Here is a 24,488-nt window from a genome sequence, read left to right as displayed (position 1 = left end):
ATTTGTGCCTGTAAATGTATATACATCGGGGGTCAGTGAGACGACCTTAAAATAACATGTCCTCCACAGCCTGCACTGTGACACACCCTCCTACAATGTGTATGTATTGTGAAATATGGAAAAGGTGTGTGTGTGTGCATTCATCAAGATTCAAGTTCCAAAAGGTTTGATTTGTCACGTGTTGAGTGGTTAAACGACTGGAATGCAGTGTGAAGATGGACTGGGACATTTTTCTGGCAAAGTATTCACATCAATGTCATAAGAATAATGTCCATATCATACCTTATATTGCTGTGTAGTAAATGCACGTATGTTTGTTTTGTGTGCACACAGTCACTGAGTGTCTTCCTCTCAGTACAGCAGTACTTCATTACAGTACGGTAATTACTGGCTGCAGGACTCAGGGAGCCTCAGGATCTTGCAGCCCTGCCACTATAGGAGCATGTGAACGGCCTTAAAGGAAGCTATTAATAGACAGATAATCACACAGGACACAGTAATCCCTCTGCAGAGACACACAGAGAGCACAGCTAACCAGCTGGGAGCAGGTCGAGAGAGTACGAGTGTCAGTGTGGCAGGCGAGCAGAGAGAGAGGGACGCTGTGTGTGCATGAGAGAGTGTGTGTGACTGTACTTAAACGTGTGACAGAGTGAGTGTGAGTGTGCACAGCCTAAGATAACCCAGAAACTACATTTGATTTCATACACATCAGCAAGGAAGAAACCTGGAGAGGAAATACGTTCTCTCTCACACACACACACTCACACACAGGACACCTCTAACATTCTCACACAGTTTAACACAGGATTATCCATCCATGCTAAAAGATACAAGCAAATGAGATTTTTTTCAATTAATTTCATTGTGCTGTCAAGTGCTTCTGTGAAACAGGTGGTCATCCCACACTGTGGTTTACCTCAGTGCAGCTAATGTTTCCTCTTCAGAAGCAATTAAAACAACATACATTAAATAGTTAAACATTTAAAGACTTTTTTGCATGTATGTCTAAGTCTGGCACGTGGTTTCAGCCTCAGCTCCGCAACCTCCACGTCAAACCATAAAACACCTACAAACCCACAAAATAGCTGACCGGCTGTTAACTGCTGCTTTCTCATGCTTACACCACGGACCAGGCACTGAAGCAGCACGGGAATAAATATATCAAATCACTGCAAAGGACAGAAAAGTAAATCCAATGCCTCTGATCTAAAGGTATGAATTGTATGTGTATGTATGAAACTAGAATAACCTCAACAAATAAAAGTGAGCCACATCTGCTCATGTTCTCAAGCTCCAAGATCCTCATACTTATGGCAATCAAATCACAGGAGTTCTCATGTTTAATTCATTTGTGCTAAGTTCAGATCATGTCCTTTTTATGAATGAATGAACACAGTGACCAGAGCGATTTGTCCTAAGACCTGAACTGAAGCTCATGCTTTAAAGTGCCCATATCACTGAGGGCATTTACTTTTACCATCCATCTTTATCCTCAAATCCATTTAGCTGGTACAAATGTGATCTTTTTTAATCCACTGTGGGCTGTCCACTCTGTCAGACGCTTTGTGCAAAAGCCAACCATCATTTTCAGGACGATTATGGCTGCATCACAGCAAAGTAACACAAAGTAAATATGGCTGCATGGAGCCAATACGAACAAAATGTCACTCATAGTTACAGGTAAACCCAGAAGCGTGTTGCTCAGAGAAGCCTCATAGAGTAACACAAATTGTATGACTTAAAGCTAAACATATTTTCTCCGTTCTTCTCTTTCCCACCTACTGCAGACAGGCTGCAGAGCAAACAGACCTTATGCCACACTGAGCATATCTGAGGTTTTGTAGACTTCATATGTGAGAAGAGCTTGGCAACGTGGAACATCAATTTGATTATTTTTCATGTGTGACTTTCAATATATTTGCTGTGTCATGACTCTGAATACTGAAAAATAAGACGGGACCCACCAGGCTGTCAGATGACGTCTGACAACATGCACCTCTTTCTCTGGAAAAACTTGTAATGGTGCAGATTCTGTAGTGACTTGTGTTCAGAGACATGACTTCTGATGCCACATCAAATAACTCCAAAAGCATCACTACTCCGCCTGAACAAACTAATCGCGTACGAACACGAGATGCAGGCCCCGTGGAAACACTGATGCTCAGCTCTGGCTTCAGCCTCTCCTTCCTGCCTGCTCTCTTCTGTTCCTCAGATTTGGAAGAGACTCTCATCTGGGCTCCCCTGGCAGCAGAAGAGAGAAGTCACTGCTGCTTAATTAATGGTGGAAAAAAGCTTAACGACTCGCAGCATGAGAGAGAGAGTGAGAGAGGGAGGGGGAAAGGGAGAGACAGATAGAGGGACAGAGAGAGAGAAAGAGAGGAAGAGAGAGAAGAAGAGAAGGAGGAGAGCAAGCAGCCGGATGGCTCACCACAGGAACTCCTTTAAGTTAGGCTAATTACATAACAGCGTCAACCTATTGAACACAGGGTCAGGACTGAGTAGCTTGCACCCATTTTACACAGACAGCACCTCGTAAAAATCAGGTGTTATGTGCTACATTGTTCAACACGCTTTGGATGTTGTTTAAATACGGGTCTTTCTGATTACGTTGGCCGCTGATTATTTTTAGCAGCCAAATATGATCTGGCAGTTTTTACGGCATCTATATGGAGCTCACACATTGTGTCCAAAGCAGAGAAAAGCCAACAAAACCAAATGCAAACTGGCTACAAAACTACACGACCGTAACCGCTGCAATACTAAAAAGAACTCAGACAAATTTTACAATAAATCACTTTGTACAAAATGACAGAAGTGAAGGAACTCGGAGGTTAAGGAAGCTTTGGAGTTTTGAAGCAGGGAACATTTCTCCCAGTGAAGCGGTGAGAAGTCGGCTACACTCTGAACATGGGATTGTATGATCCGCTGATCACTTGCTCCACTCAGAGGAGATCCTGCAGTGTGTCAAAATGAAGGACGGCCTTCAGTCTTTGTCGGTGGTAATAAAGAATTCAGTCAATAAAATGTTGTGTTAACACGACCCTTGAGTACTGAGACATGTTAAATCACTGGACGAATAACAAGACAGAACACCCAGAATTATCAGGTAATGTTTTCCTCATTTATTCAAACTGTTTTTAAAAGAAGTCATTTGACCAGTTACTTACTATGAACAGATTTCTTGTTTATTATGTGCAGAAGACTTCACTGCTGTGCTTCACTATTCTTAGGTTATACTGTTCTACACGCAGCACTGCTGAGATATTAGTGGAAACACAAGTCTAAGTGTAAGACGACCAGGCGAGGCACTCTTTAAGAACAGTCCACATGCACACACACACACACTCGGTGTAAAGGGGAAAACCCCTTGTCTCTAAAAGCAGAGTGTGTTTTGACCAGGCTTGAGTTACAGACGCTCCAACAGATGGACCCCTCTGCCTGAAGGTCAGTCTGTAGGATATTATGCACCGGCTCTGACGATATTATGTATGTACACACACTCAACGTTCTCCACCATCACAAGCTGCCTGCATAAACAGTAAAGGTTAAGGTGCATTGGAGAGTAGTAGAACAATCAGGCAGGCGTGCAGGGCTATTGATGGAGAAATGTCAAGGCGCTGTGGGTTTGACCTTCGCCCTCCTCACTGCCGGTGGCTTCTAATTAACCTCGCTCACCCAGAGAAAGTCGCTGTTTTCAGCCACACCCTGGCTCACCTGCCCGGAACAACCAACCACACTTTTATTGTTTCTGCATTAGTCAGGGATTAACAGCACCTCATCAACAGTCACTGCGGAAATGTTTTCAAAGTTTAACAGCAGGTTTCTTTGAGGTCATCTGTGACTCACTCTTATAGTAGTAGCAGATAAATAAGACAGACAAAAACATAATGAAGTGTCCTATGCATGTCTGCTCTCTGCTACAAAACAGCCTCAACAAAATGTTGACAGAGTTTTATGTCTGACAAATCTCTGAAATGTTTTGTCAGAAATATGGAAAACATAGTGTTTAGCAAATGGACTTTGTTGAAATTCACTTTCAACACTTAAATGTCCACAGCTGCAGATTGTACAGGATAAAACTTGTTGTTCTTCTTGTTGGCTTATGTAGATTTATTAGATTTGTGAGTTGGATTTTTATAAATGTTCATGGTCGAGATGCTTCTCTCTCGCATTTTGCATTTCTTTTTTTATGTATAGACTGTCATATCTATGTTTTCATGGGATGTTTTAAAATGGATGCATATTAATATGTTCTTAAAGACTGGTTTCACAATAGTGAAAGTTTAACAGTAATTAACATGTTCTCTGCAAGCCGGTGTTGCCAAAGACAATAAGAAATAGCATTAACAGATCTCAGTAGGCACTACAGAATCAGTTTCAACTTTCAGCTAAAAATCTTTGCCCAGTCGCAAAAAGCTACAGCAAGCAAACCGGTACAAGCACCTCCATCAAAAGAGAAACTGTGTGTCCCATTTCCTGCTGAGGAGGACCGTTTTCCCAGCAGTCACTGCTGTCATTACTGGACCTATAAGCCACTGGGGTTAAACATTACATAAAGGATTACAGTGAGAAGAGATGATAAACGCTGACTATCAGAACATCTGTTCTGTTTGATCTTTAAAAACAAAAAGCAAAAACAGGAAGACAGACGTGAACCAGACACACGTCGTCAGTTGTCCATGTAAATCTCCACAAGAAGCTGATCAAAAATCATGACAACACATTGGCATTCAAACGCATGTACACACACACACACACACACAACACAGCACAAGGGTCTGCTGCATGTGTGAAGCTCCAGTCTGTTGAATTAACCCCTGACAAATTCAGCCCTTTATGTGAAACAAAAGAATTTTAGTCTTGAGCTGATGATGGAAGTACGTGGGGACTGAGCCATGAGGAAATGGCAGCTGGTCAAGATGCTTAGCAGGGGAAGCGCACACTTTGGTTGGGTGGTGTCAGAGGATGTGAGTGAAAGTTTGAGAGGAGAAAGTCAAATTCTAACACACTTTCAAAATGAATTGTTCATGTTTCCTTCAACAAGCTGCAGATCCACTGTGATGTCACTTTAAAGATGTAAACATGCTGACTGCAGCAGGTAGATGAAGACCACAGCAGTCACAGGCAAACAGCTGTAACCAAGGGAACTGAGTCAAACACATGCTGAACTGGACCGCAGTTAAGACTTCAGGAGCTATTTGGCTGCCTCTGCTGTCATGTTTACTCTTGATCAATCTATAATTTAATCTATAAAATGCCATAAAATAGCAAAACAATCAAAAGCTCCCAAAGCTGGGGGGGATGTCTTGGTTACTTTGTCCAGTCAACAGAACCTAAAGATGTTCAATTTACAGTGCTGACATTTCTGCTCAACCTAAAAGCAAAGTATGTCAGTTTTGATGTCACTGTGGCCACAAATGACAGTTATAGGACTGTGGTAGATGCTAAAATAGGCTGTTGTTTAAAAGATGACGAAGTAGAGGAGAATCAACCTGATCCAGTAAAGGCAGTTACACACCAATATCAAGCTCAAACCAGCCTCTGTTCGCTACTGAAATAATGTGCTATTTGTTCTTTAAAAAAACAATATATTCTGCCTTTAAGAGGATTAACTTTTCATCCTTTTAATCCACATTTTTTTGCTGAATTTCCAACGTCCAGTCACCTAAAAAGGTCCAGTGACATCATGTCAAGTACATTCAGTGACCCTGCTTTCAGAGAACAGACCTGTTGCACAGTACTGTCCATGCAGGTGTTAGTCCTGCATAGGTGTCAGGCAGGATTTGTGTGATGGAAGAACTCCAACATGTCAGTATATATTCATGACCCAGAAACAAAGTACTCATGCCCTTAACGCCATGTTCTCAAGTCTCATATGAGCGTTCCTGCACGGCGCCGGGTTGCTGTCAATCATTAACACATCTAGCCGTTCTGGGTAAACTTTGCTCCCAGCTACTGTAGCTGACAACACGGCAGCTGGTAGGCCAGTGGAGGCCCGAGTCACTTTCATTCCAGCGTTTAGGCGACAGCACGGTACAGGGACTAAATGTCTCATTTAACTCACACTGAGGCAAACCGTAAGACATGAAACAGACAGAGTGTTTTTCTTTCATAAATCCTTCAGAACTGCAAAACAACAGTCAGGTGGCCACATGAACGGAGAAACAAGATTCATTAAAACATCCGTAACATCCCTAATGTTTTTCAATGTAAGCAAGAGGAGAAGAATCCTCAGCCCTCAAAGTTATGCTCTTCCTTTTCTTCTATGAAATTTGAATATGTGAAGATTTTGGACTTTTGGGCTCTGGGAAACTGAGATGGGCATTTCACACTACTCTGCGACATTTTATCAGACAGATAAAAAGAAGAAAATAAGAACATCTTCCAATTACTTGTTTTGTCAGAATTACACTTAAGTCGATAAGGTTTGATATGTTTAAGATGATATGAGAAAACCTGCAAATCCTCACACTGGAGACAATGAAACTTACAGATGTTTGGCATTTCTATTGGATAAAATGCTGCAACAATTACTGATAAAGTTGTCGGTTTAACAGAACTAGTGGATCTATTTTAGCACTGATGTTGACATGATTTCAACATGGATCAACAAACATGGTATTAAAAATCCTGAAGAGCTTTTCATTGTCTTCATGTGAGATATAAAGTATACCCTAAATCTTAAAAATTTAATTCATTCCTGTTGTGAGACGCTCATATCCACAAAGGCAGGGTAGGGTTGTTTAGCAATGGCTGTACCGACACTCACATAACCGTCAGGTCACAGGTTTGAACCTCTGACCAGCTGTCACATGTCACGCCAAACTTTTCCTTCATTGCATCAACTGAAAGCCTGAAATGTAAAAGTTGCCCTCTGAGGCAGCAATGGGAACGATCATCTGGGACGGTTCACACAAAGACGGCGTTCACGACTAGTCCAGGTGAGAGTGAATAGCAGGAATTCCAGCACACCAACACAACAGGTACAGGTACTTCACCTCGACTCAGTCATCACCTACTGCTGCAACAGTTGCCTTGCTTCTGGTGAGATTTTAGCAACTGAGTGTCAAATCCTGCTGTGTCAGTCTTTTAGAAAACAGGACAAAGCATCTAAAAGTCCCAAAATTTAAGGCCACACTTCCCGTCTTCACTTGTTCTTTCATTGGTTTCTAGTTACTTACTCGTTACAAATCAGAATTTGTGAAGACAATGTGTTAAGATGTGTTAAGAGCAATTTGAGAAATACGTAAAAAGTGCTGTTTATTGTGTCAGTGCCAAAACTCCTAAGCAGCACACACACTACAAGCACCATACTCGTGTATCGGCATGTGCTTAAAGATGCAAAAGGATGGAAACACGACAGGCCCAATTTTTACTTTCAACAATCTCAAAGCACAATCAAAGAGTGTTTCTAATGTGTCAGTGACATGGAGGCCAGTGACATCGTTACCTAGTTACTTTTTAATCTCTTATCTCAGTCTCTCTTTCAGCATCAACGCTGACTTAATAGTGTCTGAACACTTCTCGAACAAAGACAGATGGAAAAGATGGACAGTATTTACATGCCAACATCCCTAACTTCAACTTGCGTCACAGCATCGCGCTGGAAAACACCAGCCGGCTGTCGTGTTTCCGTCACGGCTGGTCGGAGCTGGAGCCGATAAATACCTGTGACTACTGCGGAGTCATCGGAGGTGGGAATGAATGGCAACTGTACCCTTTCACACTGAAGACTAAAGCCAGATGGTTAGCTGGGTTTTTTGTGCAGTGTGAAAGGGGTTTAAGTGAATCCCTGGGTTCTCCTCTGGCCCTGGTGCTAATTCAGAACAGGGTTTGATGCCCAGGTCACATACTGAATCCACCCTCACTGAATGTCAGCACTAACTCAAATACAGAGCAACATGTTGGTCCACATGGAATCATAAAGATAAAATGTTCTCAGTCCACAAGTGAACTTTCCATTCTCCTCTCAGCCAGTTAAAACACTCGTCTTCTGTTACCATTCCCAGTCCATTTTAGGTCTACCTTTCCATCTGCCTCACACACTCACAGACACGACAGGCTGAGTCGGCTGGTGGCAGCGACAGCCCCTGACAGCAGGGGCTAACTTTAACACTCAGTGCTGCTGTGCTAGCTGGTGAGCACCCCCACACTCTCAGACACATTCATGAAGACTGTCACTCACTTAATCAGGTGTCCTCTCCCTGTTGGGCTCCAACAGCAGAAAACAACAATCATGAACGTTGCGCCGTGGGCTGATTTGAGTCAAACATGTGGACAACGAGAAGTTTGGCCGAGCCACGTTCCTCTTGTGGCTTGTTTGTAGCGAGTGGGGCTGGGAAAATGTAAAGAGACACCTCGTGGATCGGGTTTCCTCTGAGAGAAGGACGTGGAGGGGAGGGAAGACAAGGCAGCGTGTCGGTGGGCTTCATTGGCCGAACAGAGACCAGAGAAAGCGGCGGAGAGAGAGAGAGAGAGACACAGGGACAGGCTGGGCAGCTCTCTTCTTTTTAAAGTCTGCCGCCCAGGGAGGTCAGAGACACATCGGCCCTCTAACACGAGGTGGACGTGAGCCTGACAGGAGCCGAACTCTGGCTGAAAAAGCCAACAACACAAAACAACACTTTGACTAATATTCTTAGTCTCCTCACAGGGACATGGTGAACTACAAATGTATCTGGTACTTTGAGTTTACCAGCCAGACTGGAACACAAAAGTGTGTAAAGATTTTACTACAGCAACATGACATTGTACTTCCATAAGTTGAGGGATTTGCAAGAGAAGGATTTACAAAGATAACTGGCCCCACACACACATATACACACACACAGCACCTCGCCATAGTATGCCTCCACCAGTCAAGCTGCAGTTTCCATCCATGTCTGATGAAGATCAATATAATCAAAACCAAAGAGCTTGAGAGGATTCACATTATATAACGCTATAACCGTTTCTTTTTTAATTTACTTCATTTTTTGTGTGGCCATCCTTTTTACATTTTAAAACGTTGGCACTGGTTATTTGACTTACGGTGATAAAGTAGTGCTTGAGAATAAGGAAACAAAGCAGGATGATTAACAAACTTACTAACACCACACATTTCTTTGGGCTGACGAGTGTCTTGACATCGGGGAGAGTTGAAAGGGAATGAAAGAAAGATGGGAGGGCAGATTCCCCAACAGAGAAGGAGGTGAGTTTGTTTGTGTTGAGCAGTTGCCTGGCAGGAATCATCTCTTTCCCCTCCTCTTCCTCCTCCTTTCCTTCCTCGGCTACAGAACATTAAAGGAATCTTATTTCTTCCTCTTCAACTCTCTCTCCTCTTTGCATTACTCCTACTACCTCCTTAAGCGAACATCTCAGAGGAAACACTAAATGAATCTTAAACTATGCAATCTCATTTCAACATGTAAGTAAATGAGATTATATTACTACTGTATGTTTACTATACCACTGCAGACTCTTTTCAAACTGTAGTACATGATGGGTGGATTCAGGCAATGTGATCTTTTTTGTTGCCATGCCAACTCTGGTGGTAACCAGGGAGCTTGCTGGTATTTCTTTTCTGCCCTCCTCTTATGAATGTTTATTACTTTGGAGAAAACTTTTCACTGTCCACACAAGTCCACAAACACGAGTAACAGCAGCACAAAAACCAGAAAACCTCTTGGGGTCCACAGGCAGCAAAAGCAGGTAAATCTTCCAATTTCTCACCTTTTTGGATTTTCATTTAACCCTTATTGATTTAGGAGACTGTACTGTTTTTGTTGTTGTGTACAATCTGTACTTCCAAACTTCTTAAAAGTTTTTCTGATCTTTTTAACTCATAATTTACATGCAAAGATTTGTTGCTGTAGTTCACTTTATGTTGGATGGCAGTGCTGTAATCTCTTTTCAGCCGCTCAATTCTTCCACTCCAACTTAACTTGAACTGAAATGTGAAGAAGTCAACACATATTGCTAGTGTTAACGCCAAGAACACAGCGCTATGCATCATCTGACAGGGCTGTGAGGTTTGGAACCAGAGTATTCTACAGCTTTACAGGCCTTAATATACCGGCACGTCACGTGCATGTTTCGGTTAGTCTGCTTTATCTGCCCTGCATAAACAAAACACACCCTCATTCCTAAACCAAACTGCTGATTTTGTGTAGTGTGACTAGTGAGAGCAAATTAATTTTAAATGACAGATGGCAGTCTAAGGTTTGCTGCTGCAGCTCGTGACAGAATGCAAACATCTCAGCCAACCAAGGTCACGTGTTTTACACTCTTCTGCACTGTCAGACCACAAACAGACAAACCTCAGAGGGGTTTTCTTATTAACTGACTATTTAACTTTAATTTAATTAAATAACTGTTGGACATTATGAACATGTCAACTAGTTCAAACACACTAACAGCATTAGCACGTACTGGCGTGTTTGTGCATGTTCACTTCTCATGAATATGACGTCACAGTCTCTTTGGATTTATTGTAGTGCAGGCTCAAGTTTTTCCAATAAACATTCATACAAAACAACTACACCGAGCCGAGCGACAGCAGGAAGAAAAAGCCTTGTGGCGTTGAACGGGGGTGTGGTTTTGGCTCTGGGGAGAAATCTACGGGGTCCACTGTGAAAAATTCCTCCTGCTGGTGTCATCCGTTTGCCCGGGGATCCCCCTGAGGAAACTGGGCCCCTCCTCATCTTCCCCTCAACGTCTAGGAATGCGCTGCCCTGCAACAACGGGATTTATGTAATCCGCCGCGCCTTACCGAGACCCTGCCTGTCATTTTTGGCTCAAGTCTGACTTGTGACGGTGACTAACCGGCAAAGAGATGGAGGAGGAAAAGAAGACGTTTGTGCATCTTGATGGTGTGCTTTTGCAGTAGGCTGGCAGAGTACAGCTGTCCAGATATACACCCACCTCCGCTGCTGCTGCTGCTGGCTGCTGCTGCTGTGTACATGTGTACCTCAAGGCGGAGGTAAACGCAGAGAGATTATGGAAATGGGGGGGAAAGAAGCGCAGCAGGGCATCTTCCCCCATTAGAAAAAAAGGAAATATACAAATACGCATACCAACAAGAAAAGGTTAAATGAAGGACAAGCAGGAGAACAGCTGTGCTCAAAAAAAGAGGAATCACACTCTACGGTCACAATAAAAGATAACATCCTCTATGGGTATTGAAAAATAATAATGGAAAGCAAGAAAACAGGAAATCCTCTTGGAAAGAGAGGAAGCTGTGGTTTTTAGAGTCCTAGAAAAAAACTATTGAAAAATACTTCTTTCTTACGTAGAACAAACAATCCTGAAATATCAGGATGTATTTCTCCTGCTGTGTAATTTATACACAGCAGGAGAAAGGGAATTTGGACTTCAAAGGAAAGCAGATGTGTCTTGAGAATATTTAAAGATGAAACTGTAATACAACAAAGAATAAATCATCTAAAATAGCATCTAAAAAATGCACCACAGAGGTGACAAATAAAAACAGAATAAATTGCAGGAAAAAAAGAGACATAAAAATATATACTGCTTTCTCTGAACACTGGTGAAAAACATTCCCAGGGTGGAATGAGACTGTCAGCCAGTTTAATAAATCACAGCGCTGCCTAATACACATCTCTTTGGCAGTTATATAATACTGAGACATTAGAGGTACAAGAGGCTGCCGCTAAAAGGCAGGCATTGTGTGGCGTACCTGAAGGCCCCACACGTGTTGTGGTACACTGAGGTTAACTCAGTCAGTCCATAATGGTTGACTGCATTTATTAATTCAACTTTGCTGATTGGTGGTTCAACACGGGATTTCTGGTGTTCACCACAGAGAGTCTACTGTTTGACTGGGGCTTAAAGTTCTCTACAGACAAGTGGAAGAGGCAGATTTCTACTTTTTACTCCACTGCATTTGTTTGGTAACTTTAGTTACTTTGCAGAGACTGCAGAGCGAGGCGGCTGCATCAGAGCCAAAGTATAGCATTTTAAGAACAAAGCCCCAACCCACGCTAATAATCTAAAAATGCTAATTATCAGATCAGATAATCTGACAGGCTGACAAGTCAATCAATTCCAGTTTACACAACATTTAAGTTACATTTAACTTACAATAACTGAACTTAACGATCATATCCGCAGTGGTCACACCAAAGAGTTTCAATCAGTTTGTAGACTGGTCCAACTGAAACTCACGATCATGGTCCTGGTCATGGAGAGCTCTACTCCGAACAGGCCCCCCACCAGCAGCCACAATGCCATGGGACCAACACACTGAAGCAACCATTGTTGCACTGTGGTTTGCTTCATAATGTACAGTACGTCTCTGCAGAATACAGTACAGGAGCAGCAGACGGGGAAAAATGAAATCTGTCATGTGTGACGTGTCCCACTATGTTTCTAATTCAGAACAGCCTGACTCTGTTGTAAGTAAACCGCCTCCTGGAGCGACTGTGCGGGGTATAAGCGGACTGTCATTGTACTGGGCAGGTGAGAAATGTCTGGAGCCGTGCGAATGTGACGTGAACATGTGAAACTGAAGCAGCGAGGTGTCGAGAGAGACCCGCCATGTGCCGCCTCAGTAGCACATAAATACAGCAACAAAAGACTAAAATAAGCCCTGATGAGAGCTGAAAGGACGGTACATCCTGACTGTTTTACTTCGCTTTGCTGGAAAAATCACTGCACAACTAAACTGTAACCGACATCAGAAATAACACTGCAGTAACCACATCTGTTTTAACTTGTAGGAGTGGATGTCCTGACAGAAGAGAAGAGCTTCACTCTTTGCTCTCACGCAAACTCTAGATATTTGATTATATATTCACACTCCCTATTGTTAGTATCGGTTCCAAATATCCTATATCGATCGGGTTCTAATACTGCTGCAATTAGCACAATTTCCATTAAAATCCCAACAAAATAACAGTACTTAAGAACTGAAAGTGCACTACGTCTGTCACTTATTGAAAGAAGGAGGAAATAGGAAATCACTTGAATCACAGCTCAAGCCTGGTTCACACACCTGAATCACCTTTCACTTTGTTGAACTTATTTGTTCACTCATTTAAGATGAAGAGTAAGTTCAGTCTGATTATCAGGACACTAACAGGTGACTTCAGATTCAGATTTATTAGATTATTTCTAATTTTTCCTTCCATTGTGACAAATCTAAAATGCTACCACACACTACCTTAAATGTCTTTGTCTCAATTTATCTGTTCACGGCTCACCACTTTCTTCCTTTCTGCGCTCACATCAGTTGTCTAATTCACTGAGAAAGCAGCAACAGAACAGAGTGAAAGTACAAAGAACAGCCTGTAAAACTGTGACTTCTGAATTCAGACTGAACACATCTGAATGGCCGACTGAATGATGTGTGAAAGGAAAATTCTTCTCCTGAGTCAGACAGTGAAAATGATTTCTAGATTAAAGTGGGTCTTTGTTTTGAATTTGGAGAAACTGTGATGTGTGAACAAATGAGGGAAATTTCACATCCTGCACAAAGCTCGCCAAGCAGCTGGGCCACAAAGTCATGAAGGGGTACTGGTGTGGATCTTTTTAAAAATTACACTTTTTATTGCGTCAACTTTCAAAAACACTACACAGAGAGAAATATAAATATATTGAATGAAAAAAGAATTGTGGTCATGGTATTCAGCATACTTTAATTTATGATAATTCATGAGTAGTTGTTCAGGTTGATGTCAAGAAAAGGGAAACTAGACATTCTGTGTTCTGAGAGCCAGCTCTCAGCTCTGCCTTTGAAACTATTCAAACAAGCCTGGTTTTATTTGGGTATTTAATTCCTCATCAAACAGTACTGTGTACTTTTACTATAATGATGTCTGCAGTTCATGGAATCAACATGGAGTCTGTGTATGAGGGTGGAGGTCAGGTGTGCTGCTGTATGCTGGTAGCATAAAGGAGTTTACACAAGAATAACAAGCGTAAGTGAAGCATGTCAGACTCACACACACACACACACACACACACACACACACACAGACAGACAGACAGACAGACGCAGGGAGTGGTCAGGGCTCCCATTCCTGTCCTGAATGTAAGCTCCACCCACTATGAGTCCACAGGGTGGAGCAACAGTCTGAGAAGAAACCAGGAAGTCCATCAGCCTCTTAACTGGTGGAGAATCTGTCTGGTTTCTGCATGACAACATTCCTGCTGTCACCACTGCTGCATTTACATGAATGAAACTTGAGTGTCTCATCGTCCATTACTACACTTAACTGCATGTGTGATATTCCTGGCATTATAAGTCTTAAGCTCAGAATGTAAAATCCTTCTACACAGCTTCAAAAAGATTTCTGAAAACACACAACGTCCCCACCCCACAAAATCTGGTCCAGGTCTGAGGTCCCCAAGCTTCACCCAACTTTCCATCAGCCTGGGGTTGAGTAGAGCATGACTGAATTTTAAATTTGGGTAAACTGTTCCTCCATCAGTTCACAATCTGCACCAGCTCCATTAGGCTTTGTATTCAGAAGAATGAAGACATCTTTTTCTCTGTCAATGACAGACGGCAGGACTGACCTGCCCTGTGTGATCACTGTAATGATCTACCTGTCAAGGCATGTAGCTACCACGCATGCACACACGTATGTAAGCACGCGCACACACATACACACACACACACACACACACACACACACACACACAGAGGCGCGGGAAACAACGACAACATCACTCAGACAGACCCAGACTCTGGAACGAGCAGCACTGGTTTCACATGAAGGCATCTCTGGACAGGGACGAGCTCAGGAGACACAACAGAGCAGACAAACACACACAGTCTACATGTTAACAGACAAACTGTGCTAGAGATGGAGCTAATGTTGCACATTCACTGCAGAATCTTGGCACCACAAGGCAAACACAGAAGATTATCACAATTGGCCAGTCTCAAGTGTCCACGAGAGCGCCACTCTTCTTCCTTAGCCATCCTGCTAGCTAACCTCACTGTCACTATCAGATAAACAGTTGTGATCGGCCTGTCCAACTGATAGACCATCGCAGCCATAAACCAGACCAGAGAAACAAAACATTTGTCTGACTTCCTCCATTTTTTCTCTCTCTCTGCATTCTGCCATCCATGATTTGCATTCCTCTCAACAGCTCGCTTTTAACTTGCTAGAGCAAACAGGTCATCCGACAACAGGGCTGTCATCTTAGATTTGAAATGCTCTCTGATCTCATTGGATGTCTGATTCACCGGAGGAAAAGGAGAAAACTGTCTGTTTACTGAATCTGTAAAAATTTACACAGACTTTAACTTTTCAGTCAAGTGAGGCAGTGGTATCACTACAACTGAATGGAATGTAGCAGATCATATGTGAAACAACCTTCTTATCTGTGATCTGCTCATAACAAACTCATTACTTCTGCAAAAACAAAGCCACAAGTGGATTTCAGCACCTACTCAATCAACAAGTTATCACTCAGACTCAGATCCCTCAAACCGTCACACAATCACCCACCCCGGCAACCTCTCTCTCTCACACACACACACACACACACACACACTCTCTCTCTCTCTCTCTCTCTTACCCTTGAGCAGTGGCAAGGGCGTGAGCTCTATGGGTTTGCCCTGAGAGCGGAACTGGGACGAACTCTGTGACCGCTTCTGCTTGGCCTTCCTGACAGACTTCCGTGAAAATCCGTCCACTTTGTCCACAGATGGAGATGTGGTGGCTGCCGAGGACATAGCCCTGCTGGGAGAAACACACGGGGAGGGGGTGGTGGTTAACACAATCACATTAGACATGCGTTTAGGGAGCTCTCAGTCCACTGGGGGCACAAACAGTAACCACAGAATATTTACAGTTAAACTGGCCTTAAGTTGATGTGGATTTTTGAAGGCCAGTTTTATGATATGATTGATAACTGGAGATAATATCAAATGCCTATACATCAGGTGAGCTTGACTCCTATTAAAACAAACTCCAATATCAAAGCGCCTTCATGTTTCATCACTTGTCGATTAAGACTCTGTATGACCCCCAAAATGCATGCAGCCCTAAATAAGACTTCATGAATAAAGAAAATCTAGAAACTGGCCAATGAACTGTAAGAATATTCAATTAATTTTTTAACACCCTATTAAATTTGGTATAAAGTTTTATATCTTATATCTTTCACACAGCCATAAGTTTTTCTTGGTGATGTGCATAAATAAATAAATAAATCAAACAACATCCCCACAGACTTTTTTAGCTGTCCATCAAAGCTGTGCTGTGCAGCCAAAGCAGACAGCCTCATTTTCCCAGCATGGGAGATGATTCAGGCCTCAGCTCTGAGGCCTGGTTACAGCACACAGACACACCACCTTCCTAACTGCCAACGAACCATCACACTCTCTCTCTCTCTCACACACACACACACACACACACCAAAAACACCACTGTCTACCTACAACAATGAAGCTGGTTCTGTGGCTGCAAGATGCCGCCACAGTGGGAGGAAGCTGAGGAAATGTCCGCTGCTGTGTGTTTGCGGCTGATTACGTCTAAAAAAAACTTTTAACAAAGTGGTTGCTCAGGCAGTGTCAACAAAAACAAGCTGCAGCACAAGTCACACTTTTCACCGCAAACTACTGCTGGACTGCTTTTCGGAAACACGACAGTGAACAAAAATCAAAGTGAAGATATCCTTTGAGCTGTCAGAGGACCCGTAGATGGGACACAAAGTCTACTGCTAAGATCCTCATGACACTCAACAAACAAAATCAAAAGATTTTTATTACACATTTGGTCTGTTAACATAACACTTTTACCATGTTAACACTGGACTTTAAGGCTCATAGAGGCTAGAAAGTGATGGTCCAAAGTCAATTTGTGTACTTGCAAAGGCAGTAGAGGAACCAGTCTCACTACTATTTGTGTTTGTACAGTTTTTCAATCAATACCAAACCCTACGTCCACATAAGCAACACACAGGCATAAGTGAAGACAGTGGGGTCATCTGGTCCACAATCGCTCTGCTGGATGACTTTAAGAAATGAATTAGAACTCCAGTAAAAAAAAAAAAAACGGTTACATAACAAGACGTGAATGAGACGCTGCAGGCCGTACGTGTCCTGTCTGAATCTCTAATGCTCTGTCAAAGTCACACAGGCGGTCATACAGTTTGTCCACCAGGCCTCGAACATGACAGTGGACAGAGGAGAGGCACCAGGACACACTCAGCCTTCAGCACACGCACACGCACGCACACACATCCCGCTGCCTGAGGATATGGATGCCACTAGCTGACAGTGAAAGCTGCACAGCTGATCGTCCATCATCATTTCCAGTACACTGCAGTTTTAAAAGTGATTAATGACAGAATGGCTTCCATCTGTGGTTAGAGACCGTTGGGGTGCTGATGCATGTGAGTGGAAGTGGAGAGAGGTAATAATCAAGACTGACAACTGTGATTAATAAGCAGAGCTCCTAAACAGGTTAAATAGTCATTTTCTTTATTTTTGTGTACATTTACATCCCTTTACAAACCATGCAAGCTGGGGACCTAAAATCCTTCTCAGGGTTTCCTTCAGTAAATTGGTTAGCCAAAGCATCTACTTTCCTGATTTATGACAATAATTCTCATTTCCAGACACTGCTGAAGATCCCGCTGATTAGTTACTGTGATGCATCTCTTCTTGTTATAAATATGGTTATTAAAAGTCGTAATGAGCCTGATAAACCCTGGCACTGAACGGAGTACACGTCTGTCGAGGCAGGCTGAGGTACTACAAAACACTGCAGAAACCCTGGTTGTGTGATCGCAATATGTCCAAAAAAGAAACAATTAGTCATTTCACTGATGAGTCCACTGACAGAAAACTGAATAAGAATAGATGAATTTTATTGATCCTGCAGTGGGGAAATTCACTTGTTGTGGCAGCTCACAAGAACAGAAAAAGAGTGTAAAAAGCAAAAAGTGTGCAAAAACAGTAACAAAAAAATATAGAGGTAAAATAAATTAACAATTTACAAGGTGCAGTAAACAAAAAATGTCCACATTCTGGTGCTCAATGAGCGATCAAGCACAAAAATGCTGACATTAGCCCAATTTCCTGCAGGGATCAATAAAGTACTCTGATTCAGTTTCTCAAAGGTGATGATTTGCGTTTTATTCTGTTTCAGTAACTTGTGTTGGATATTGTGCACTATTTTCTGATCTACTTCTTCACCGACAGATTGTTAATGACAATAATCAATGGCTGAAGTCCTAAACTGGTCGGAAAAATTGAATTTAAGACATTCAAGAGGAGCTCAAGATGTACAGGAGGTACTGAGTTTAATCTGCTACTAGAAACTACAGACAGATTCACACATGACAAAACCAATTAAATGTCAAGGAGAGTCATCTGTCAACACTGCTCATTGTCTTCTCTTTCACAACCACACAACTGTTAATGATCCATCTGTATGAAGGCCTTCTGTTGGCCATCAGTTTTGTCACCAGGGTGAGAAAATACCTCCAGCTGATCTGTCCTCAGTGGCTGATTTAACTCCTCCACCAGCCAGTCTGCCAGTTAACTCGCCATTAATCTGAAAGTCCGGCAGTGTTCCACAGTCGGTGTTGGTTGGTAAAAATAAAACTGGATAAATAAAGCTGAATACAAAGCCTAACAAAGACAGTGCAGTGTGTGATCAGTTAAAGGAACAGTTCACCCAAACATGTCAGTCGTGGATCAGCGGTTAGGGTGTCGGACCCGTAACACCGGTTCGATTCCCCGTACCGGTGTCCATGGCTGAGGTACCCTTGAGCAAGGTACCTAACCCCCACTGCTCCCCGGGCGCTGCACGCGGTCGCCCACTGCCCCGGGTTTGCTGTGTGTGTGTGCACGTCACTTGGGTAGGTTAAATGCAGAGCACGAATTTCATTGGAGTGAGTTCCCTCCAATGACAAAATATGTCACTTTCACTTTCACTTTCACATGAAAACTCAGTAGTTACCTACTCATTCCCTTGCTGATGGAAGTTTCTTAATATTTGTGGACTAAGAGACTTTCATCTGAATTCCATCAGCGTGGGGAGAATAGATTATAGCTGAATTTTCTTTTTTTTTTTTTTTTGGGTGAAATGTTCCTTTAATTTCCTGTCCTAGTTGACAGTTTTGCCTCTCAAACTTTGGCACGAGACTCTTCAAATATCATACAAAGTGAACATCTCAACTTATGGTGAGCCTCAGTGGGAAAAAAAACCCCAAAACAAAACAAATAAAAATAAAAAAACTGCAAATTGACACCTCAACACCTGCTCTGTGTGTGTGTGTGTGTGTGTGTGTGTGTGTGTGTATCTGCTGAGCCTCGCAGAGACCACACAGAGCAGGCCAGGGCCTCACCTTCCCTCTGAGATTATCACTGGCTAATGGCTTACAGCGGAACGGCTCTGACGTACGAACCCTCAGACACCATTGCGATTATCTGCTTTTATTTCTGTAGATTCCAGGAGCTGTGATGACAGTGAGGACAGCCGTTATAGCCCAAAAAGTTTCACTCAGTCATTTTTTACATGTTTCTTTTTCGCTGCTAAAAATCTGAGAATAGAAGGTGTGACATTTAACTGAAACAATTAGTTATCTGATTAGTTGATGGACAAGAAATTAATCCGGAACTATTTTAATAATGCGATAATAACAGATTCCATGGTGAATGCTAATACAACTTGCAATCTCTGCTGGGACCAGGCAGCTTCATTCAGTTCTGATCAAACAGACTGCTGCATTTTAGGGAGCGTCTGTGAAGTCCTGCACCTCCATCAGCAGTGAGGAAAAATTTAGCGACTCTCAGTTTCTCTCTGATTCATCACCAATGGCAACAATGAATATTCAAAGAGCTGTCAATGCTTTTATGCTTTCACGACCTGCTGAATGCCACCAGTGGAAAAACTACAATCATTCTCCCTCACAATGGTCCTAAAAATGTCCAAACTTACCTGTGCAAAGGGGCACTGGAATCCCCATGTACAACCATCAGTCCCTCACTGTCTACTGCTCTCTGTAACCAGCCCGCTAACAGCGAAAGCACTCCAGTGCCACCACAACACACGAGGGAGAGCAAGACTACAGCGCCTGGTCAGGCGTATGGCACCCGAGCACCAAAGCCAGTCTCCTCCCATGCCTCTTACATAAGAGACCAGATGACATCCGAACAGGCTCAGGGAGGGTGGGATTAAAGAACACGGAGGAAGGAGAGAGGAGGGGGCACGGCGAACAACAGGGAGAGCAGCAGAAAGGGAGGAAGATGAGGGAGGGAGCTGCTGTTCCACAGGAAGTCAACAAATAGGCAATGGCAAGGCAGAGCGAAAGGAGCTGAAGTAGGGGAACAAAATGCAAACATGCTCAGGAATACAGACACTCACAGAGGAGATAAAAAGGAAGCTGGCAGGAAGAAAGCTCAGGGACCTCGCCTGTGGACTTACATGTAAATTCAAACTTATATTTGGTACTCTTGTTAAAAGCTTTTGTTGTTAAAACATGTTTTATATGTATTAATAGAGTCACATCATTGGCTACACAATGGACAAAGGCACCCTCATGACGTATCAACACTAATATCTACTCCGACTGACAGGCAACGAAGACGCAAGACTAAAAAGCACTTCTCCTTGTTTAAGTAACAGGAGCAACTGTCGATTGAGAATTTGGTCAGACAAGAGCATAACAACCAACCAAATGACCAACCGAGCAGAAGAAGGCACCCTGACTTTAAACTCTGCTGCGTTTTGTCCATACAATAGTCCAAAATATAGGTAGACCTATTCTCAATGGCTGATGTATCAACAGCATGCAGCAGGAAAAAGGTGATGCTCAATTAATCAGCCATCATCCCGGGTGTGATTTTTATTTTGGAGATAATTTCCCCGGTTGCAAAGTTAACCATTGGAGGCTGCCCAACTGTTGGTCCCTATCCGAGACAAGTTCTACAAATCCAGAGTTTGTAAACGTCCTATAGGTGCAGAATATTCAGTCCACTTCACAAAGTTTTTAAGCTTCTCAGCTTGTAAAAGACTAAGAAAAACTGTAAATATTAATTCTGGCCTGCTGATACCAGTACATTTCTTCCACTTTTAACTGAAAATATTACAAAAAATATTAACAGATATTTTGTTGCCATTCTTTTTATGTTAATTTATTAATAACAGATTCAGCTATGGTTATTAGTATTGCTTTAATTATAAGCTGCACACTCTACAATTTAACATCTGTATTCACTTCCTGTGGTTACCGTTGACACAGCATCATTCATGATAAGAAATGAAACAAAAAGTTAAGTTTGCAACTAAGGTGGCAAAAATCTATTCATCCATCCAATGTCTATACTGTTTATCATCCTGGACTGGTCGCCAGTCAGTCGCAGGGCTGACACACAAAGACAGACAACCACACACTCTCACACTCACACCTCGGGGGAAAGAAAGTAGCCAATTAACCTGATGTGTATGTTTTTGGGATTGTGGGAGGAAGCCGGAGGACCCGGAGAAAACCCACACAGGTACAGGGAGAACATGCAAACTCCACATGCAAAAACTATTCATTTATCTGCCAGTTATTTTCTGCAGTTTAGTCTATAATATGTCAGAAAGACGGCATTCAGTTCAGTGGAAAATCACAGTTGACGGTAAACTGAATATCTTTGTGTTGTAGACAAAACAAAGAGTGAAGACACCTGAAAATATTCACATTTAAGAATCTGGAATAAGAGAAGTTTGCCATTTTTTTTTATAACTGAAATCTAACTGATTAAAGGTTGGAGCTCTAGAAGTAAAAGCAATATATTAAGTTAAATCCAAAACTCCTTTAACTCCAGGAGCCACAATTGATAGGCGACTCAGCATGTATGCAAAATAAAAAGGTCAGGTTATTGCACATCAATTTGTTAGGCATTACTGATAAATTGATAATTGATCCCAGCACTAATTATATCAGCATGAATCTCACATGCACTATTTCAAATCCTTCTATGCTTCCTTCTTCATTAAGCCTCATGGTGCCACTACTGACTGCATGCTGCAATCTGACAGCACATCTAATTGGTGTAATACATTCATAGTCTAATTACGCTGCTCACACAGTCAAGAACAAATGAACTCAGCAACTTTCAAACACACACACACACACACACAGCTGATAAGAAAGAGGCATGTACTTAACCCGAGTCATCATAAACACAGGAGACTTTGGATGTTCAGCTATCTCACGTCAGGATCTGCCCTCAATATGGTGTGACATTCAAACACCATGACAAAGAACCTGTGTGATAGTACCAAAGCTAGGAAAATGCCTACACAAACCCACACATGCCACACCTGTCCTCTGGCATGCTGCTGTCATTCACACACTGACAAGCAGAGATAAAAGTTTTTAAAACACAATCAGTCCAGTGCACTCCATCGCCCATTATCTTTCCGATTCTCTCAGTCACCACTGTGCTATTACCAATCATCATCCATGTCACTACAGTGTCATTAGCAGTGATGATCTCTCTCTGACTGCAGGCATTTACACTATACAAGATAAGCAATGCTGGCCTGTACAAGAATAAATGACAGACTGCTGGCATATTTCAAATTAGGACTTTGTGAGACACAGAATCTTAGTGCAAAGCTAGCCAAAGTTCATATTGGATTATCGCCACACATTTAACAGTTGGCTTCACTTGACAGGAAAGATAAACTTGTCTCAGACCAGATTCAGATGGCTTTTTCAACCCATGGGGATTAAACATCAGTATTTACTTTCAAGCAAACCTGCCCACGACTGAATGCTTTCCTGTTGCTTTGCCTGGAAAGTAGTCACTAAGCCAACACCTAAGCCAAATAACACAATAAAGATTATGTCTATTTACAATGTAATTTAATGTAACTTATTTCCGGTTATCAGCAAGAACAGCAAAGTAGGCCACCAGCTGCATAAGGTCAAAAAATCCAGCCGTTTGGGAGAGCTGGTGTTAGCTTGGCCATGTTGGGCCTGGCAGCAGCAAGCAGCATAATATTCAAAACTTGACAGCGCGATAACCTCACTAACGTTAGCTAACTAGCAACGATAGCTTCCCGATTTAACGCTACAAAGCTATGAATTTAACGCATATAGCGTTAGCTAGTTGTCCCCCCCCAATGTACATAAACACTTAAATATCATTAAAATGAAGACAATGCAGCTTTTTAGCAAAGCTGTAAAGCTTTACTACAAAAAACGGCATTTTGGGTAGCTAGCTAACGTTAGTGCTACGGCTATCGCGGGTTAGCTCAAGTTGAACATGTAGCCTTAGCTTATTAGCAGTCACCTGCTAGCTTTCATTGCATTTTGCAAATGGAACACAATAAGCTGATATAAAAACATTGAATATATCAAACCTAAATTTACATGTGTGCTAATAAAATAACGTTACCTGGGCGGACTTGGGCGATCACCCATCATCCCAGATGTAAATACAGGGGGCAGTGCTAATGCTGCTACCGTTAGCTAGCGCTCAAAGACTGACAGACCGTCTGGGTTGGGAAACACACACCGTCCCGAGTCCCGACCCGAGCCCGACAAGCTGCAGCCGACCGACTGGCTGTTGCCCTCCAATTGTAGTACTTTACCTTGATCCTTTGCGGTTCGCAACGGAGACGGCGGCGAGGAGTTATCCTATGTTTGGAAATCTATCGGGCTAACTGTTATGCTACCTCCAGCTCGGTGCAAACAGCCTTTCCAAAGCAGCGGCGGAACAGCAGGAAAATTTGGCCTGAAACAGCCAAACCCACGAGTACCTTTTTCCTTCCAACGGAATAATCCTCAAACTCCCATTAATAACAAAATACGACTATATAAAACGATTATGTTAACGCAATTACATTCCTATTACTGATTCAATTGCTTGTCTTCCCCAAACCCCTGGATTGTGGTATTTTCCTTAGCTCGTTTATGATTCGGGGATGTTTCTTTTCACCCTATTGTCAACACTGCTGGGTTGAGACCATGGCACACATAACAGAAGCGCACCGTAACGTGCTTGACGGGTTAAAATCGACGTACAACGGTGATTGGCCGCCGGGGGCAATGTCAGGCGTGCTGATTGGACAGCAGGCGATGTCAATCAAGGCAGAGGGAAACGAGGCTCTGAATCCGTCGGTTAGGTGGAAGGGAAGGGACAAGGAAAGAGAGATCGGGGCAGAAAGCAAACTGCCGTTCGTGTGTGTGCGGAGTGTCGGCCACACAGCGTGCTGGAATGAGGCTAAACCTGTCCGAGGCCCAGCCCTTCGCCTCCACACTGTTTTTTTACCCGCACTCTGACGGTCGATGTGACCCAGCTTTACTCTGGAGTTTGTTGGTAGTCCAGCCCGCTTCAGCGCCGAGGGAGCGCTGTGTAAAGGGAGAGTGTATTTCCATTCAAACATCGAGATTAGATACGTTAGAGGGAAGAGGGTTATATAACTATGATATATAGGTCTACTATGAACAAAGCTAATGCTATGCTATGCTACTGCAACTCCATGGGCGTGCATTTAGCTGGACGGGTGGAGAACGAA

The 24,488-nt window shown here is 42.7% G+C and overlaps 1 protein-coding gene across 6 annotated transcripts in view; it reads right to left on the bottom strand.

The window, feature by feature from the left end:
- ppp2r5eb (protein phosphatase 2, regulatory subunit B', epsilon) overlaps window positions 1–23,960 on the bottom strand; it is a 37,289-nt gene extending 13,329 nt beyond the window's left edge. The window contains exons 1-2 of one of the 6 annotated variants that reach the window (XM_046413757.1): window positions 23,366–23,960; window positions 15,535–15,698 (exon numbers count right to left, since the gene is read on the bottom strand). In XM_046413757.1, coding sequence (XP_046269713.1) covers window positions 15,535–15,698; window positions 23,366–23,394 — 193 coding nt within the window. In that variant the 5' untranslated portion in view covers window positions 23,395–23,960. Of the gene's footprint in view, window positions 1–15,534; window positions 15,699–19,910; window positions 20,083–23,365 lie in introns of those variants that run through there. The other 5 variants (XM_046413758.1, XM_046413759.1, XM_046413760.1 and 2 more) reach the window with 5 other exon arrangements.
- Window positions 23,961–24,488: the final 528 nt, after the last annotated feature.

Source organism: Scatophagus argus, chromosome 15, assembly GCF_020382885.2.
Source record: "Scatophagus argus isolate fScaArg1 chromosome 15, fScaArg1.pri, whole genome shotgun sequence".
In the NCBI taxonomy this organism is placed as follows: domain Eukaryota; kingdom Metazoa; phylum Chordata; class Actinopteri; family Scatophagidae; genus Scatophagus; species Scatophagus argus.
The sequence above is the reverse complement of the archived record's forward strand: the minus strand, read 5'-3'. Positions and strand labels throughout refer to the sequence as shown.